We start from the raw sequence: 20,478 nt of genomic DNA, 5'->3' as shown, positions 1-20,478 counted from the left end.
CTGCATACAGGGAGGAGAAAGTCCAGACACACCAACAGAATCAAGCCGAATAGGTTATTTTGTATTCTCAGCATTGTTCTAGAATAATACATCTCAGACTCACTGTCTGAGGCTCCCATGACCTAGACAGGCTTTGGCTGGTTATTTGACTCTTCCCAGGATGTTATGCTTTGATACCTAACCTGATGGAGCATAACTAAGATGCAGGTCACAGCGAGGAGACTCACCAGACAAGTTCACCAATATTCAAGGAAAAGTCTACTGATGGTGTCTTGGATGCTGGGGCAATGTGAAATTGCTATTCAGATTTTTAAAGTGCTTTCAGTTGTACTTACCTTGTTGCAAAACCGTGATAGCCTACTCAAGAGCACCAGTCCACGGACCACGCTAGTTCTAGAATGTGTAGTGGCAGAAGAATTAGCTTCTCTACCAATCAAAACCAGGGTAGTTGCACTGCTGCTTGCTAATTGGTAACATCTTAAGAGCCAAATCCAAAAGTCTATTTCCTCTCTGCCTCCCACTTGACTATCTGCAACATTCGATACTGTTCATTACCCTATTTCTTGAAGTTCTGTTCTCTTTACTTCCAGGGCAATATGCTTTTCTGGCTCGCACCATTTGTCTTCTTTCTCTATATCCCTCTTTAAATCTTGATATGTTTTGATATTTCATCTGATCCTATTCCCCTCTTCCTCTAGCCAAATGTTACCATCCTTTGCCAACAATCAATGATATGGTGGTGATTCTCAAACCAGTCAGCCAACAGACAGCTGTTACTAAACGGGAACAAATTTTGTGACAGGAACTGTGCTTGATGCCGGGAGGGAACCTGAGAAGATACATCATCTATATACTGTGCTGGCGTGTTTGTCTCTCCGGGTGTGCTCTCCACTCCACTCCACCTGCTGACCCAGGTCTCATCACTATTAATCTGGGCAACTGCAATAGTTTCCCATCACCGCACCGGCTGTCAGTCCCCCAATCCAGATTATCAACCCCATGGACTGCCTTTTTAAAGTGAATATCTGATCACATACTTGTCTTTTAAAAAATCATTGTTATTCCTTGCCTATGCCAAGTCCTTCACATTCCTTAACATAAACTATGACCCAAATAATATGGTCCAAATTTACCTCCTGGAATCCCCTCCAAAACACCATGACCTTTCACGATTTGTGTCTTTGAACCTGCTGGGCCTCGGACCACAAAGCCTTACATCCCTTTCTCCCTGTTGTAATACCTGTTCACTCTTGAAGTCTAAGTCTGACTATTATCTACTCTACAGTGTCTTTTCCAATTTCCCAAGACAAAAAGGAATGTGTGTTTCTCTTGATTCACATAGTGCTCTATACAGATCTCTGCCTTTATCCTGATCATTTGTACCACACTTGAACTTCTGGATAGTGTTGGATTTCCTCAAGGACAATGCTATTCATTGTTATTTCCTTTTTCTTACAGAACAATACCTGACACACAGTAAGTGCTCAGCATTCACTTGTCCCTCAAAAATACTAGAATGCTTCCAAACCACAGAAAGTTCTGTTTTTGTTTTTTTGTTTGTTGCTGTTTTTTTTTTTAAGTTATTCAGGTAAAATAGACATGCACCAAATTGTTAGTGAAATAGTTTTTATTCAAGGGTTCAGTTTGGGCCTCCAGCTTAATCTCTTGCTATTCATTGCTTTGTACTTTATACCTCAAGAACACCACATGCTTGCAGCTACCTGCACACATCATTTGGTTTTATACCTCTGTGCTTCTTCTGTTCACTGTTGCTTCTGCCTAAAACATCCTTCACCATGCTAGATGCCCTCATCATCTGCCCAACGCCCATGCATCCTTCAATATGTGGTTCAGGCTTCTATGCCCCTGAAAGTTTCCGGGCACATAAGATTAAGCTAGATGTCTCTCCTTTCTGTTCTCAGAACACTTATTGCAAAATTCTCTCAGTATACATTGACATTTTGTGTGTGTGTGTGTGTGTGTGTGTGTGTGTGTGTGTTCCCAATTAGTACTTGCAAATACGTTAACTTGCTTGGCCTTGGTATCTCATAAACTTATCAATAGTACTTGACATACAGTACACAATGAACAAGCATAAAATGGCTTCACTTTTACAAGAGTCCACATTGGGATGAAATAAAAGCTGGGTTATTATAACCACCCCACTTGAACTGTAGTCGAGAGAGAGATTATACCTATTAGGTACAGTATAAGTAGAACTGTGGTTCTCAAACATTTCCTAGTTATGTTGTATTTACAGAGTTAAGGAACTCATTAACTTCTTCCAAAATGGATACAATTTCACAATCAAATTTCAATGACGAGAAAGGTGCTCATTTTAATGGAATCCCAATAGATAGTATAATTTTAAAATAAAGTAGCCTAACTCAGGCATAGGTATTAGAGAGACAAGCTACAAAAGGGAACAAAAAGAAAGAAGACACAAATAGTTGTTAGTGCATTGGATATAAATAGCTTCATTTTCCTCAATTTCTACCCTCTTCTTATCTCAACTATTTTTCAAAAGCATACATCTAAGCTATGTAGTTTGCAAGAGAACTTAAAATTAATAAGATATTTTAACTGTTTTAATCAAAATAACCAAACTGTTTTAATCAAAACAGACTGTCTCTCTTAATTCTCTAAATCCATCTGCAGAATCCCACATGCTATACTTGAGGGGAAATGTTCTTTCCTTCTTCTGACAGTGGGATTTACTTATATTATTGTGATTTTCAGGGCTTATCACAGCCCCTAGACCAGGCTAAAATTCATACATTTTCAATGAATTACATTATTTTCATTGTCATGGCTCCTAGTACTAATATCATTTTGTTACTATTTTTATCATGATATTATTTATTTATTGACTGCTAAGTACTTTCTAAATATAATGCCCACACCACCATCATAAAGCAGCAAGCATGTATTATTTATGCTGACTTAAAAGTTGTAAACATAGAAGCATTATTGATAATTTTAAAAAGCTTACCTATTCTTCCTAACACTGTATATTATTGAAGTAACTTACACTGAATAATCAACAATTACAGAAGAGAATACGCTAGCCACAGAAGAATTATAAAAAGGTTTCATTCACCTAAGACCTTTTTGTGGTCTGTTTCATTTTTGGATGACTCCATAAAAATTAACTCCAATTAAAATATCACCATAAAAGGAACAATACAAATGAGTCAGGTGATAGCTATAAAAGGTGGTCTTACTTTATATCTTAAATTCTTTCCCCAAAGCAAACAGCTAAACAGAATACCGTTTCTCTTGTAAATTATCTCAATGGTAAATTCTTCAGAATGGTTTTCCATTGTGATCAGAGAACGCTCTCAATGGACATAATTCATAGCCTTCATTTCATCAAATTTGATGATAAACTTTTCAGCCTTATAGTCCATCAACCACATTTATTGAAAATTGACTCTGTTTATTGATTTCTTGGCATTGCAATGTTAATGCAAAGCTGTTTACTAAGGTATATGAACCAGCTAAGAGGCTCTTCATGCAAAAACAGTCTGTGTAGCAGACATTGACAGGTGTCTACTGATGAAACTTTCTGGTCTTACTAAAGACTGTAAGTCAAACTTTCTTTTCAAAGTCATGACCCACAAGAAAGAAGGATTTTAGGTAGGTGAATGGATGGATGGATGGATGGATGGATGGACGGACGGACATACAGATGGACAAGGGATACATGACGGTATTTGGCAATAGGGCAAGTTCTCTGGATCCCAGCTCTACTATCTACCCAACTGTCTGGAACAAATCATTGAAATGACTTCCATAATTGACGCAGTTTTACTGACATAATTTACAGTCTTTACTCATAGAAGTCACTTTGATTAAAGCAGAATGACAGCCATCAGGATGGACCAGTGAAGACAGGAGAGTCATTTCCACATTTGCCTTCATGATAAATAGTTGAAGCTTGGTCTAGGCAGACAACATTAACACCTCTTTAATGGAGCCCTCTGTCTGTGTGCTTCACAGTGTCTGACAAGCTGGCTTCCATGTTTCTACTCATAAATGGGTATATATAAGGGTATGAGAGTGGTGTTTCAATAAAGGGACAATGCTAAGAAATAGTCTAGACTCTTTCTTTCCAGGCTACTACATTATCAAAATTTGCTTTTATCTTCAGTTTAGAGCTTTGCCTTCCAAGCTTACCTGGTGTAGTTTAGCACAATATGGAGCATGGAAAGTGAACAGTTAACAAGTCTACAAACAGCAGTAAGTCTGATAAACTACTGGGGGTAGCTCAGGGATTTGATCATATCTTCACAGATGAAGAGAATCAGAGATGAACAATGGCAAAGTCTTCACCATTTGAATCTCTTTCATTAAAATGGTTTTAAATCCACCCCTCCAACTGCACATATCGCCCAGAGCTTAAGAAACAGTATGTTATCCAATAACTTTAGAAATCCCTGTATAACCCGCCTTTATAATATCTCTAAGCCTAACCCCTAAAGGAAATGACCATCTAATGTTTGTGTTTTCAATTTTTAAAAATTTTCCCCAGACTTCTATCACATATATTTTTATTCTGAAATAAAATAAAATGTATTGCTTTGTTTTACGTTATTTGAACTTTATATAAATCGTATGTATTCTTTGATAATGTTTTTCTCTCAAAATGACGTTTCCGTGATTCATCCATGAGGGTGGCTATCGTTCAGTTATTTTCCATGCTCCATTGGATTTCATGGTGTGACAAGATCACCATGTATGCCGATGGGACATTTGTGATTTTTCTAATTTTCATGTTATTGTAACCAATGCTGTGAACATTCTTCTTCCTATCTGCCCGCACACACACACACATATCTGCCTGTTCCACTCCTGGGGTAGAACTGCAGTGTTGGGATACATACTTTTTCAGTGATACAGGTATTTTCAAATTGTTATCCAAAGTGAACACATCCATTTATACTTCCACCAATAAAGTATGAAAGTTACCAAATCTCTGTATTTTGTCAACACTCAGCACTCTCAAAATTAGTCATTCACATAGTAAATGAACCCTGGCTAACTGACCACAGATATTCACTCGAGGATCATTTAACACTTCCTAGAACCAGATCTCCAGTTACAGTTACTTAGAATTAACTTGCTTCATTCAGTGCCTAGAAGAAGACAAGGCTTTTGTCTCTAAGATGGCAAAGATAAGTTTAAACCCTTATTGTGTTGATGCCTCCAAATTATTCCTCCATTTTTCTGGTACAAAAACTCCCTATAACATCATGTCAAAACATTTGTGTCAAATGGCTGTGTTTTGCCAAAGGGATACATTTTACAGTCAAAACAATTAATTAGAAGCTATTAATGATATCTTCCAAGATTTGAGAAGCTACTGAAAGAGAAGAAACAGAAGGAAAAAAATGTATTCCACAAACCAGGATGCAGCAGATAACCTAGTTTGTTGATCTCCATTTGGGAATATTGCGTTGAATTCCTTACCTCTTCTGCAATCATTTCGCCAACTCAAATCCCTCCAGTAACGGGCCACAGGGACGCCCCAGATTTATGAAGGGCTTTTACCTCCAACACCATTCTTGCTTTTTCTCTTAAAATATTGAGTCCTTGTAATTTTTATTCTTATTACAAAAAATAGTTTGGGTGCTGAAAAATACCAGCATACCAACAGTCCTAGTAGACGTATTTCTGGTTTTGTCAGTTACATACCTTCTGGTAATCACTAGGTGAGAAAGTTCATTTGTAATATACTTAAATCCCTGAGTCATAAATTATTTTAGGAAAAAAAAAAGGTTCGGCTTCTTTTAAGCCACACCCCCCTCTCTCTCTCTTTCTCTCTGTTTATCTTTCTACAAGGTGGCACCCAGATGTCAGCATGGGACTTATGATTTGACTAGATTAGGGCTAATGAAACTCAGGCCAGACAAGCCAATATCTGCATAGAACAGTCAGCATTCCATGGTTACATGACCACAAACTACATCACAAATCCACAGCAGCTGCTCAGCAAATGAATGCTGATCATGGAAAGATCAGGAGAAACAAGATCACAGTGTTACAGAGTATATCCCTCATCATGTCCAGAAAAAAATTAAAAGCCATATTCTACTGGTGGTTGCTCCATGATGTCAACCTCCACGTCATGAAGAATAGTAAATTCGATTTCGATCTACAAAGACCTCATACTGAGATAGTCAGGGAATGGTAAAAGGGAGGTGCCATCTAGGGGCAGTTGTTAATGCCATCTTCTGAGAACTCAGAGAGAATCAGCAGCAGTCTCCCCTGATACTTTTTAGATACTTTGCTAGAAAATATTCTCTTATTGCACCAGAACATCCCCAGGCCAAAATATGTGCATCTAAACGTTACTCACACTCAGACAGAATCAAAGTAAAGAGTCCAGAATGTTGCACAGATCAATCCACGCTTTGAATTTCTTATCTTGTGTTTCTTAAAAGCCGGCTGTGTGTTTCATTCTCCAGCAAAAGCAAAGACTTCAATTTGAAGTCTCTGTGACTAAAGTTATCTTTTTTTTTTAAAAAAAAAACAAACTTTCTGCTTAAGAATATATGGGATACATATTTAGTTTTTGTACTTCTATATATTTTACAGACTTTCTTGGGTGATCATATTTCCTTTTGCTATTCCAACTGGCTAGTTCCTTATCGACCCACTTTTGGGGCTCTAGTTCCTTTGGTATCCAGAATATTACTGATTTTCATTTTAAAAAAACATCATTTTTAACATCAGAGTTATATGGCCTTTATGTTATATTAAGCCTCATGTGATTATCCTTTTTAGAGGCCTCTTGAAAATCCTCTTTCCATATGCTCAAATAAACTCAGTAGGAATAGGTAATTTAAAAATGGATGGCTATGGAATTTATAAATAGTGTCACAGAGACACATTTTTTAAGGGTTTACACAGTCTTTATACCAAGATGTAAATATTGAGGACATGAAGGTGGAGAAAAGAGAAACATGGAAGGTTAGCACCAATAGTTATGAGAAATATGTGGGTCTTTGCCACAGCCCTGCAATAAGAAAGTAGTGTTTGGCATTAATCTTTGTACAAATATGACCTTTTTGGGTGACATAATACCAGATTCCTGTTATGTGCTGTTTTTACTTTATGTCTTAGAGTAATCATCTTTCAGTTTATTTGTTGGACTGACTTCATAAATGGGCAAGCCCGTCTTCTAAGAACAGTTGAATGTCAAGGAAGAATTTAAACAAAGGCAAACATCCTACACACAGGAAACAGTCAATGTTTAAAGAAAGCAGTGGAGAAAGACCCCTTGCATTAAAGGTTTAGAGACATCCTCAAGGAAAGGCGCGATGTGTATTAGTGATTTATCTTGCTCAGAAGCCGGATGCAATATGAGGCGTTGAATTTCAAAGCTAATGGATAACAAAAGGAATTCCCTGCCAGAATCTATACTTTGTATTCATTACTCCTCCCTAATCCAGTTCTACAGGTGTTAGCAAAGGGTTCTTTCTCCACTACTGAGGAATTTGGCCACTTTTGCAAGTGATAAAGAAGAAGAAATGCCAGAAGCTGGTGTGTGAACAGCAACTTGTCTCTACTTGAAAACCTCATGAAGACTATCACCTTGTGACTTCCTAGAGGATTATAACCTCCGGATGGACTGTTTCATGATTATTTATCATTCTTAAAACTCTGTTCAGAAGTGCCAAGTGGTCATAGTTACAAGACGCCTGTTTCCGCACCATTCATGCTATATCGCTGATAAATATTGACACTATGTTCCAAACATGGAATGGATTGAAATCTTGTCTTCTCTCATACAAAGCAAGAAAAAAAAGTAAAACAGAATTAAACCTTGACGTTTATCCGATTACTCTAAGAGCAAGGACCACTGTAACAGAGAAACTTCACCTTGAATTTTTGTTGTTGTTGTTGTTTAAACAGTTGTTTTAAAAACAGAGCAGAAGAGAAAGACCAATTAGAAAGCAGATTTTCAATTACCTTGGAAACTCGGTTTGCCACTTCTCTTCCCACAGTTAGCCCCTGGACAAACGTCCGGGCAGCAATGAAGGCGCGGGTGACCTGAATTTTCAATTTCCGGGGTACATCTCCAAAAGGCTTCAGCTGGTCTGTGTATTTGCTCACACATTCCAGGTAGTCCTCGCTGAAGTGATACTGTGGGTTTATCAGCTGAAACATCCGTTCCAGGAGCCGAGCCCAGAAGTCATTGAGCATCTCCTCCAGATTTACATTGCCCCCGGTGTAGTATCTTTTCAGCTCTGTGAAAAGGTCCTGGAACACTTCTGAATTCTGCATGTACAGCATTCCGTAGGTCCGTACAAACATATCATTTAGTGACTTTTCTGCATTCTCCAGGAGCTCTCGGAAAAATTCTGCAAATAAACCAAGAAAACACTCATAATTAGTAAGACCTTGAATGCCCACAGGATCTACCTAACTTAGACACAACTTTCATACAAAACGTAACCTGTGATTAAGGCATCAATGAATTGATGATAATCCTTTAAATAAGATTTGCCCTGCATCTACGATCTACGAGTCAAAGAAAACAGAAGACCACATGATTTCTATTTGAAAGAACATCCATTAACATTAGGAGTGTATCATTTATTGCTCCTCCAAAGTAGCTAGTTTCTTTTTTCATGTATTGTTAAATTTTAGAAAATCCTAATTTGATTTAAACTCAAATCAAAGTACGTTGCAAAGTATTGTCATTAACATAATAACAAATGCATACGGCTAAAAACTTTTGCGCCAGTCTATTTACAAATCTGTTCTAACACTAAATTCAATTAAATTGCTGCTATTTGGAATAGTTCATAAATGGGATATTTACATTAATGTAATATTTTGGACTCTTTGTAGTTGCTATAAATAGCAATCAATTATCAGTGTTCAGAGATTCATAATGCAAATAAATTCACTTAATACCAAAGCTATATAATGAACATAATTTAGTTTGCCACAATGAATCAGAAAGTTATGAAGTACTTTGCATTACCATTATAAATGTAAACTATCATTTTATAGAACTTGAATAAAATATGGGCTGTTGGGATTTCTGCCTAAAAAGTTCTCAATGAAAGAGTACACCAAGAGATGAACTCTGCTACCCCGCAGTACACTCAGTTACAGGATGCAAGAAATAAGAAATTAACGTCACTGGGTGCTGTTAGCCTCTTCAGGGCTCACGTTAGGCTCCCTCAAGACATGCTTCAGGCATGCGGGGCACCTATCCATTTGCACCAAGTGAGCCTGGGTAGAGTCAACTCAAGTGTTATCCCATTTGCAGAATGTGATTTGGGGTGGCAAAAAAGACGATGAAGAGATAATACCTCTGAGTTTATAAATCCAAGTGCCCAACATCAGAGGGATTCTGTTTTACCTCTCATAGTTCTCTTTACTCTCTGATACTATGCACCCTTCTCAGGTAATAGAAGGGCAAATCAAGTCCAGGATGCCTCAAGGAATCAAAGTAGGAATGCAAACAAAAACAAATAACTTCCTTTTTTCTGGAACCCTGGGGGATTTTCTCCTGAGACACTGAAGGAAAAAAGACACGAATCTCTCCACAGTTTCCTTGGAAGCTGTACCTTATTTCTGCTTTATCAGAAGACCTTGATTTACTTCAATTCTGAATAATGTTAACATTGAACTACTGCTGTGATCTTTAAATAGTGTCTGCAATAATGATATTTTATATTTGATTTCAAATGAAACCAAAGCATCAAACCTTAAAGAGGACTCTAGTCGCATGTTTACCTTCTTACTATGAAAGAATAGACTTTCTTAAATATAGAAATTCTGTGGCTACAGGGGCAGCAATAATTGAAGGATTTCCTAAGTCATGGTTTATAAATCCTGTGTGATCTTATACAAGCCACCAAATATTTCTTATCTTAATCAAAATATTTATGCATGGTACATCTATGTTATTTAGGATTTTATGAAATCAAGAACAGTTCAGAAGTTTTCAGAAATACTAGTTACCTAGCTTGTCCTAAAATGGAAACTGTATTAATTTGTCAATATTAATACTAAATTATAAAAATATCATATTAAAATCTTTCATTCTCAAAACCAAGAATGGAAAGAGGTTGGCCTTGGTGATAGAGCAGCAGGGAGGAAGGTGTTATAGATTGTGAACAAAACTAAGAAAGAATGGAAAAATCACTGAATTGAAAAATACGAATATAATGAGACTAGAAAGTGGATTCTAATCATGAGCTCAGGACAGCCTATTCATTTATCTTCTTTTGGAGGTCAATTATTTTGTTGGACTCAGGAATTAAAGCTTAATTTATTGAATACAGAGTACTGCCTTCAGCAATGAATAGTTAGTAATCAATAGTGTGGTCTGGATTTTCAAAGAGGTTTAAAAAAAAAGGAAAAAAAATCTTCTGATTCTCATCGCTCTGCAAGGACTTGAGGTACAAATGCTTCTCTATGAAGATGAAATTTTTATTGTTTGCTTTTACTGAAAACGACATTACTTAGGCTCTTCCCCTCCTTATACGGGGAATAGAAAGATGCGGGATTTCTGCCTGCTTTGAGGCTAAATAGTTAAAAACAGACTGCTCCCTTTCTGTGTCATGTGGTTTGCTTCCATATGCCTAAACTAGTATTTATAATTGAATAATGAAACCAAGTCCTCCTATTTCAATAAATAGGGCTCAACAAACATTTCATTAGGTTCCAAGCTTAAATTCTGTCTAAGAGTATGTCATTGTCTCAAAAGTTTGCTGTTAGCTTCACTGGTCCTCAAAAGTCAAGCTATTATTCCTTGTTCAAAATCATTACATGGTTTAGTGATCTCATAGTCAAAGTTAATATTTGGTATTGAAAGATGCTAATGTATCAGGCAATTATGACAAATGTTGCTACCTTAAGGTACATTGATCTTAGATCTTATGAAAGATGGGCATCTGAGGTACTGAGGCAAAACTAATGTCCTCCCAAAATAAGTACACTCATTTCATTTTTAGCCTGCCCGTGGACTTAGACTTCCACCTTTTGAAGGTTGACTCTTTGAACAAAGTATTTTATGCTTGGATGAAAACTGTTTCTCAGCAAACCAAACAGCATGGAGTTTTGGAAGACAGTTATCAGCCCCACTTTGCTGATGGAGTATTATGCCCAAACAGCGCAGAGAACGGAATTGAAGAACAATGTAAGGCAAAGCAATGTCCATCCAACCTTTGTTTCATCGGCGAGGGCAAACCTCAGGTTGGGTAAGGCCTTCTGTCAACAAAAATTTTCATGTCAAGAAACAGTTTGGCAGAAAAAAAATGTTTTTGATTTTTTTCTCTTCCCCATTCACAAAATACACATCAAAAGTTGTTGCTTAGGGCTCAGTTATGCTTCATAGATGCACGAAAGCACTTTTTCCAACCAGCATTAGCCCCTGGAAGGATCTTATTCATCTAGAAGGGAGATCTGGGTACAGACATCTGTTTGCTGCAGGGCAGATTGCTTCAAGGGGGCGGGGGGTGGGGGGAACAATCTTGTAGATAAAAACCACCACTGTTCCAAAGGCAAAAAGAAAGTCTGCACGCTGCCTGATCACTTGGAGAGGCCTCTGAAGGGGCAAAAATCAACTCTGAAGAGCCAAAGTTGCCCTAAGGATATCTGAGAAAGGCTTCAAATGCAGACTCCAAATGAATGGAACAAAACGTAAGGTGCACACAGGGCTGAAGGGAGGGACCACCAAGAGGAAAAGGCAGACAAGAGGCTCTCTAGGAATCTGCAGGCCAAGGACACCACAAAAGCTTTGCCCAATCAAGCTGGAAATATCTCGTTAATGCTTCTATAAGCGAAATGGACATGGGGACTGGATTAGGTGCTGTATAGCATTTACCTAGAAATTGCAGCATTTTCCTGCTCTCATGCTTTCCCACATACTTCTCATTGAAAGCTTGTTTAAAATGAGTGCTTCAAGGGGCGCCTGGGTGGCCCAGTCAGTTAAGTGTCTGACTTTGGCTCAGGTCATGATCTCACGGTCTGTGGGTTCAAGCCCCATATCAGGCTCTGTGCTGACAGCTCAGAGCCTGGAGCCTGCTTCGGATTCTGTCTCTGTCTCTGTCTCTCTCTCTCTCTCTCTCTCTCTCTCTCTCTCTCTCCCCCTTTCTCTCTCAAAAATAAATAAATGTTAAAAAATTTAAAAGAAATAAAAAATAAAATGAGTGCTTCAAGATGGTGATATAAGTTCCTGTGATCGCATAACCCAGTGAATGTGAAAGGCTTTGGTCCTGGTCAGTGGAGACCATATCTGTACATGGTCACAGATAGCACGTGTCCTGGCAGGGGAAGCAGGTATCCTAAATTTGCTTCTTTAAACCCACATATTCATGTTAAGTGTATTTGTCTCCTAATCTCTTTCTTTCTACCCTTCCCTCCACAAAAGCATGTTAAATGAGTTCAGTCAGCCCAGAGTCCAAGGTCTGGTTAAGGAAAGACCCAGAGGAGCTGTCATGGAGGGTAAAATGGTTTGGAAAGTGGATGTACAGTAAGGGTTATGATTCACAGACACAATAGTGTTACCACCCTGCACCCCATCCCCCATGCTTTTTTCAAGGATAAGTCAATATGGCTGTCCTTCCTCATTCTGCATAATCTGTCAGTGTTCAGGTACAGTTTGTGAGATGATTTCTCCTTTCAGAAGTCTCCTTGCTTACATAATAGCCGGATCTGACCACTAGGAAAACAGTGAGTTAATGAAGAGCATTCATGGAAGAAGAAGCAGCACCCTTTACGCTCTTCTGTGTTAGACTTTGAGGGCAAGAATACATGATTCCTAAATGGCCTATCTCTTCCCATTCTCCAGGGCGTGAGACTCTGTGAGAAGAGATAAACATTGCTGTTGCTCAGGGAGTGCTTGGCACATGAAGTGTCATCCTTGGCAAGGTGTAGCTTTAAGTGGAAGGGACAGTTAGATGCCAGTCCTCTGTATCAGGGATCTCGGCCTTAGTATCATTGACACTGTGAACTGGGAAATCTTTGTTGTTGTGGGTCTGTCCCCTGCACTCGAGGATATCAAGTATCATCCCTGGCCCCGTGTACTAGATGCCAAAAGCACATCCTACCCCCAGTACTGACAACCAAAAGTGTCTCCAGACATCATCAAAAATCCCTTGGGGAGACAGAACCACTCTTAATCTACCCGCTGAGAGTTAACTTTCTACTGATAAATTTCAGAAGCCTAAAAATAGGATACCAAAACATAGAGAAAAAAGATTGGCATGTTGGGGCACCCGGGTGGCTCAGTTGGTTAAGCGACTGACTCTTGATCTCTGCTCAGGTCATGATCTCATGGTTTCGTGAGTTTGAGCCCCACATCAGGCACTGTGCTGACAGAGTGGAGCCTGTCTGGGACTTTCTCTCTCCTCTCTCTCGGCCCCTCCCCCACTCATTCTCTCTCTCTCTCTCTCTCTCTCTCTCTCTCTCTCTCTCTCTCTCTCAACATAGACATTAAAAAAATTTTTAAAAGGGGTGCCTGGGTGGCTCAGTCGGTTGAGCATCCAATTACAGCTCAGGTCATGATCTTACGGTTTGTGAATTTGAGCCTGCATCGAGCTCTGTGCTGACAGCTTGGAGCCTGGAGCCTGTTCCGGATTCTGTCTCCCTTTCTCTCTGCCCCTCCCCTGCTCACACTCTGTCTCTGTCTCTCTCAAAAATTAATAAACATTAAAAAAGAAAAAAGAAAAAAAAAAGAAAAGACTAGCATATTTATAGAAAGAAAACCCCACAATTTACTTTCAAGATAAACTCGAGGAGCCGTTCCTTTGGTGAAAGGGCTGAAATACGCATTATATTCATGGATAAAATTGTTGGTGGCCAATATTACCACTTCCATGTATGGTGCGGTGCCTGTCATATGTCAGGGCCTTAATAGTTGGTGAATAGTGAGTAAGTAGATAGACAGATGAACATGAACATCCAGTGAAACACACCTTGACTCTATCTGGTCTGGGCTCCTCTTAGTGATAACTTCACGGACCCACCTTAGAGGAAGGAAGATGCTACACCTCATTGTAGAGCAGGACATGATGAATACGGCCTCCTGACATTCTCCAAACTCTTGTACAGTAACACATACATACACATTCATATTCTCTCATGCTCCAAGTTCCTGTGCATCTATAGACAGAAGGCCTCGTGGCCCCTGTCCAACAAGACTGCCCTACCAGACCCTCACTTCCTCTCTGGACAGCTCTGTTTGTCCGGAGCTATTCTTTGCTTGGCTTCATTACTGCCTCTCCTGCTGCCTGGCCCTGCTGGACCCTGACATCATGGCTGTGATCTCACCAAGCCGACTGCATTCACGTTCACTGGCAATGCCCAGTGAACTTAACTGCAAAGTGAAGTGCTTACCTCATCCAAGCAATGCCCTGAATGTTATGTTTGAATTAACCCCCAAGCCACTTTTGAATCTGTAACAGATAGTCTATTACATTGCCTTTGCTTTTTTTCCTAAACATCAGTTGTGTTTTTCTGTAAGAAACAGAAACCCTCAGTATATATTTTTTGAAATTATGAGGTTGAAAAATTATATAAAATTATTTTCAAAATAATAATTTATTCAAAAAGAGAAATAATAATCTCCATTATGAGACAATGTTGCGGTAAGCAAAAATTCTTCTATGATTTATGACTTCTTTATCTCTTAATTCATACTTTCTCTTGCTGTGTGTATATATGTATGTTTCTATAGACTAAATTTATTATATTTTAATAAGCATTATGAGTTACTCAGTCCATTCATTTCATGAATTAATAGCCTATATAATTTCAAAGTGATTCTAGTAATAGTAATCTATATCTTTCCTGTTTGAGGGATTATTTAAATGAATTTCTGTCACTTTAGAGCTCCCCACCCCCAACACAAACTGATTTAAAATGCAATCAATACAGTAACACAATATCTTCATTATTCCCATTTGTCTCTGTTACAGTTTTGGAGGAAAGTCAAGATACCAAACTTAAATGAAGAGGACAAATGAATTTGAAACAACGAAAGATGGTAATTTCAAGCATAGCTAGAGATAGGACCTAAACAGTTGCCTGATGTATAATGGACATCAAACACAACGTCAAGCATGGTTATGACGGGCTTTACATACTCAATGTTAGTATATCGAGTTTGCAGATGAGAAAGCGGGGGCTCAGAAATAAGCAGAAACCAGTTGCCCTAGACCACTGAACTAGCATGCAACCCAGAGCTCCCAACCATTAAGAGAAAGGATGAATTCTAAGAGCAGGCCAGTGGGGTGGCTTTGTAGTTTATCCTAAGTCAAATTTTCACACTCTGATTTGAAAATTAATGAGAAGTATCATAAACTCTGAGGGCGTAAAACCATATATAAATGTGCAAAATGCACTCTAAAGTCAAATCTAAATTATTTATTACAAATAATTTTCAGGTGTGATTACTTTCTCCACTAATACTAATTAGTACTAATGTAGATAACAGACTGGAGGGCATACTTATATCCCTCGATTTGGTGTAGCTTTCTTAAAGGGGTGGCTTCCACTAGAAAAAAATCAGTCACAGATTCTGGGATTATAGCTACAGTACACAGAACAGTGGCGCACAAAAGGAGGCTGAAATTATTTGACTACAGATATGCCGCATTTTATGATATTTGCTCACATATATCGTATATAGTGTTTTAAGATATATGTACATTAGCAACAAGTATACATGTCTGTGAACACATTCACCTATACATTTAAATGTTTGACTAAAATCAAATAAAATACCAATGTCAACGAAGAGGAATATGCAACAAAGAATTTATGTTGTTCGAAATACCCTAAATATGTAATATCCATGCCTTTACAGAAAAACTTTGCCAATCCCTGGCATAAAGGGTCAAAATCATAAGTGAAATGTTTGAAGATAAATTAACTCAACAAAATGTATTATGCCTTTCATTTCTTGTAGGTAGGAAGACAACTTAATTATTAGTCTGTTATCTCTAAGTAGTAGAATAAAAATTCCTTTTCTCCATTATTTTTATCTTATATGTTAAAGTTTGCTTTGACAACTCTGTAGCCCATTCATCTCTTTATATTCCCTTGCAAGGTAACTTAAATCCAAAAGTAAACTCTTAAATCACTTTAATGATTTAGAGGATTTAGGTGACTTTAGTGATTTTAGAGTGGACACCCCTAAAATTTTCTAACATTGTGGTCTAATGAGTCCCTGGAAATTTTTATGAGGAGAAAATCCCACAGTAAACTTGGCATATAAAGTAGACAGTATAAAATGAAAAAGGAAAAGAAAAAATATAATACCAATAAAATTATAAAGAAAATTTCATAAATTTTCATAAAAGAAAATTTTTCATAAAAGAAAATTTCTTTTTTAACTTTCTCTTTATGGTAATTAATAAAAACAGAAATTTAAACTATCTTTTGACATCTTACAAGGCCCTATAACAAAACACAATGCTCACTATAAATCTAAAAAAATAGGTTCAGAAAATAATGTATCAGTTATCAAAAATATTATAATACATACTACAAAAATTGCTCACTATTTGAATCCAAAGGTTATTTTTATTGTATTCCTCCCACTGTGAGTTGGAAACTCTTATAAATTAGATCTTAAATAAGTGGAAACATAAGGGTTCTAGGGAAATACCCCTAACCAATAAATCAAGAAAACCAAGGATATAACAATGTCTTTTAAAATACATTATTCAGGTCAATTGGACATCACCACTTTATATTTCTCCAATGTATCTAATCTAATCAACTAGGCCATTCCATGAAGACAATTTTAATGAAAAGTCATCAGTTTACAATCATGAGTGTTTGTTAAAAATAATCAATACCTTGCAACAAAGTCCTCCAATTTAATACGATTAAATTAAGTCACCTGAAGAGAATAAATTCCAGGAGACTTTTCCGAATCAGGGGTGTGATTCAGATGCAAAAAGGAAAGTTCCCTGGAAAGCAGCATCTATGTAATTGGTTGATATAGGGAGATTTGAAGCAATAAGGCAGTTTATAGAAATTGTTGGCTTGAATGCACATTTCCCAAGGTTAAACTTTTTTTTTCTATACTTAGCGATCCTTTACACATTAGATTGATAAATGGTTTATTTCTTGGTAGCTTATTTCTCCAGAAGATATCTTTTAAAGTAAGAAAGACTGATTAGGCCATTTATGTTCACAAGGTGGTATAGATAAACTATTAATTCTGCGAATCATGAATTGAATTTGAAATCTGCTGACGGTTGCTGCCCAAAGCAAACAACTGTTTGGAGCCTGCAGACGGTATTTCCATCTCACCCTAAGCAATGCATATGAAATTAAAAGCTGAGATGTTTTCAGACTTCACTTGAATCACTGCACAGTTCCTTGGTTTTGGCCTACAGAAAATGCCTTTAGTCCTTGCCCATGACCCATTTATCTTTCAGAGATGACATGATCCACAGCATGTTTAGCCAAGGAGGCACCACAATTACAGATTTTAAAGTTATTGCCAAATTTTTGTTTTCCTTAAGTGAAAAAAAAAGCAAGATTTTTTTGGGGGGGTTGGGTTTTTTTTTGGGGGGGGTTTAGGTTTCAAAATTTGGGTTGAATATTTTTCTGTTCCCAAATCCAGTTCTTTGTTCAGCTCCCCTTACTTCTTCACCCAGCTACTTGTTGGGCCAGGGGTGGAAAAAAAGCTGCAATACCAAACCACTACAGGTGAACTCTGGAAAGAGGGGCCAAAGCTAATATGTAGGTGAAAAGTCAACGATAAGGGCCAGGAGTTTTTGGAAGAAGAGATTGCATAGGTGCTCAAGAAGAATCAGGAAGAACAGCCTAATGAAACTGATTTATCTTTTTTATAGAATTAGGTGGTTCTCACCCTTGGCTGCCATTAAAATCACTTAGAAGAATCCTGGTGGTCAGGTAGCATTCCATACTGATTAAACCATAATCTCTGAGAGTGGAATCCAGGTGTCAGTATATCCTCAAGCTCCCCGAGTGATCTCCGTGTACATCTCTTCTCTATTCTCCAATACTTTCATTTTAGTCCATGCACAGTGGTGGATATATGGGCAGAGAAGGAAGAATGATGACGCACGGAGGAGCCATAGTACACATAGCCCAATTCTCTTCTTCCGTTTCTTTATTCCCTTCCTTTCCTTTATTTCTCTTTTCTCAAAGTAGACCACCACCGATGTGCGGGTCTTGGGACGAGAGCACAGCACTGGTCAAAATGTGAGGCTTGCTAGCTGTGGTATTGGGGAATAAGAGTATGTGGGTCTCTTTGCCTTTTCCCTGTACCTTTTTCTTTTCCAGCATCTAACACTACCTCCACAGGCACCTTCTGCCTTCCTTGATGACAGGAAGTGAGCTCACCCCATGATGAGGAAGGAAGGGTAGAGCCTGGGAAGAGAAAGGAATAGGGTCCAATAACACCCGAGCTAATTACAGCTGAAGGGAAAGAAAACGTCTACCGAGTAACCAGGGTGTCATTTAAGAACATAACGCAGACAACAGAAGGAAGAAGCAGAGTGTACTCGAAAACTCTGAGCTGTGACAGCACAGTTAGATATAAAGTTTTTTTTTCAACGTTTATTTATTTTTTTGGGGACAGAGAGAGACAGAGCATGAATGGGGGAGGGGCAGAGAGAGAGGGAGACACAGAATCGGAAACAGGCTCCAGGCTCCGAGCCATCAGCCCAGAGCCTGACGCGGGGCTCGAACTCACGGACCGCGAGATCGTGACCTGGCTGAAGTCGGACGCTTAACCGACTGCGCCACCCAGGTGCCCCAGATATAAAGTTTTTAATGAAAGTATTATAGCATTGGTGGGGAGCCAAGACAGTGGAACAGCATGGAAGTTTTTTGTGTTTCTCGTGTCCATGAAGTACATCCAGATCAACACTGAACCATCCTACACACCTAGTAAACTGATCGGAGGATTAACACAACAATCTGCACAACCTGAACCACAGAATTCAGCAGGTACGTGGCCTGGAGAGGTGAACTTGGGGAGAGAGAAGCCGGAGGCGGGCAGGGAGCCACTTTTGCAGGAGGAGAAAGGACTAAGACTGGGGGGAGGTGGGCAGAGAATACAGGAAAAGCACCCCTCCCCAAAAGCAGCTGGAGAGAAAGTGGAAAATTGGAAACAGCCACAGGGACTGAACTAAAAAGGGAGAAAGGAGAGGGTTTAAATTCCATTAAGACTGTAAACAAGGGGGGGGCGCAAAGTCTGCAACTCCGCAGCTCAATACCTGGTGGTGCTCTGGTGGGAAGGGCGAATCCCCAGGAGCAGAGTGGGGTCCGGGAGGTTCTCGGGCCACACAGGGAAAAGCAATTCCACTGCTGGAAGGACATTTGGTGGAGACTGTTGAAGCCACCTGGTCTCAGCAGACCCTGGAAGGCAGCCACATTTGCTGGTGCTGGAACAAGGTCCTTAAGGGTAAAGCCTGGTGCCAGATGTGTGTTGTGATTTTCCATAATCTCTGAAACGCTGCTGCTACACTGTCTCATGGACTTTTTCTGGGGTGGGCTGGTGCCTGGCTGCAGTCTCGGGGTTCCAGCAGCAGCAGGGTCCAGCAGGCATTCCTGGGTGCGGCTGACATTCAGCCATTGTTTGGCCATTGCTCAGTGAGACACTCCCTCAGAGAGGTGTAACGGGTCAGAGCCACAGTCCTTCAGAAGTAAGGGGCCAGGGAAAACAGCCGCATCTGAGAGAAAACTCGGGAGAGAGGTACTGCCTGGGGCTTGGTCACGGACAGTGAAGAAGTGGGGAGCGGATGAAGGCTGAAGACAGGATGGGTGCAAGATTGATGATCGGGGAATACAGATTTCCTTCCAGTGCTGGAGACAGGCTGGCTGGGTGACACCATTTTCACCGCTCCCATGCATAAGCACCTACGAGTGCCGCAACAATCCACCCCAGGGGGCTAGCAGTGCCATCTAGTAGAGAATGGAGCCATTGCTCTGAGCCCCGCCCAACTAGGCCAACCTCGCTCTTCAAGAACACAAGTCTCACCACCTGCTTGATTTATGGACTATAAAGTGCTGCATGGTCTGACATCTAGGGGAAAAGTAAGTGATTTCAGTTCTATTTCAATCTGTTAGTAGGTCCATCTATTCAATTTTCTTTTTTTTCTCTCTCTTTTACACTACTTTTCTTTTTCTTGAATACAGAAAGAGAAAAAAATTCATATTTATTTGCAATTTTTATTAAAAATATTTTTCATTATTTTTTTACTATATTTTGTATTTTGTGTAATTTTTTTTTTCAAATTCTATCTTACTTCCATCATTTTATTTTAGTCTACTTCAGAGTATTCACTTTTTCAAATTTTTAAACTTCCTTGTTTTTTCTTTTTCTTTTCTCTCTTTTTCATTTCTTTTCTTTTTTGTGAATGCAGAAAGAGAAAAACTTCATTTTCACTTTCAATTTCTATTAAAAATATTTTTCTTTAATTTTTTTTACTACATTTTTTGCTTTTATGTAATTTTTTC

General features: G+C 38.8%; 1 protein-coding gene across 2 annotated transcripts in view; it reads right to left on the bottom strand.

The window, feature by feature from the left end:
• Positions 1-20,478, bottom strand: part of GPC6 (glypican 6) — a 1,119,966-nt gene that overhangs the window by 541,721 nt on the left and 557,767 nt on the right. For both annotated transcript variants that reach the window (XM_019828517.3, XM_011280573.3), the window contains exon 3: positions 7,978-8,369. In XM_019828517.3, the coding sequence (XP_019684076.1) occupies positions 7,978-8,369 (392 nt within the window). The remainder of the gene's footprint in view (positions 1-7,977; positions 8,370-20,478) is intronic.

Source organism: Felis catus, chromosome A1, assembly GCF_018350175.1.
Source record: "Felis catus isolate Fca126 chromosome A1, F.catus_Fca126_mat1.0, whole genome shotgun sequence".
Classification (NCBI taxonomy): domain Eukaryota; kingdom Metazoa; phylum Chordata; class Mammalia; order Carnivora; family Felidae; genus Felis; species Felis catus.
Note: the sequence above shows the minus strand (reverse complement) of the source record. Positions and strands in the feature narration are given on the sequence as shown.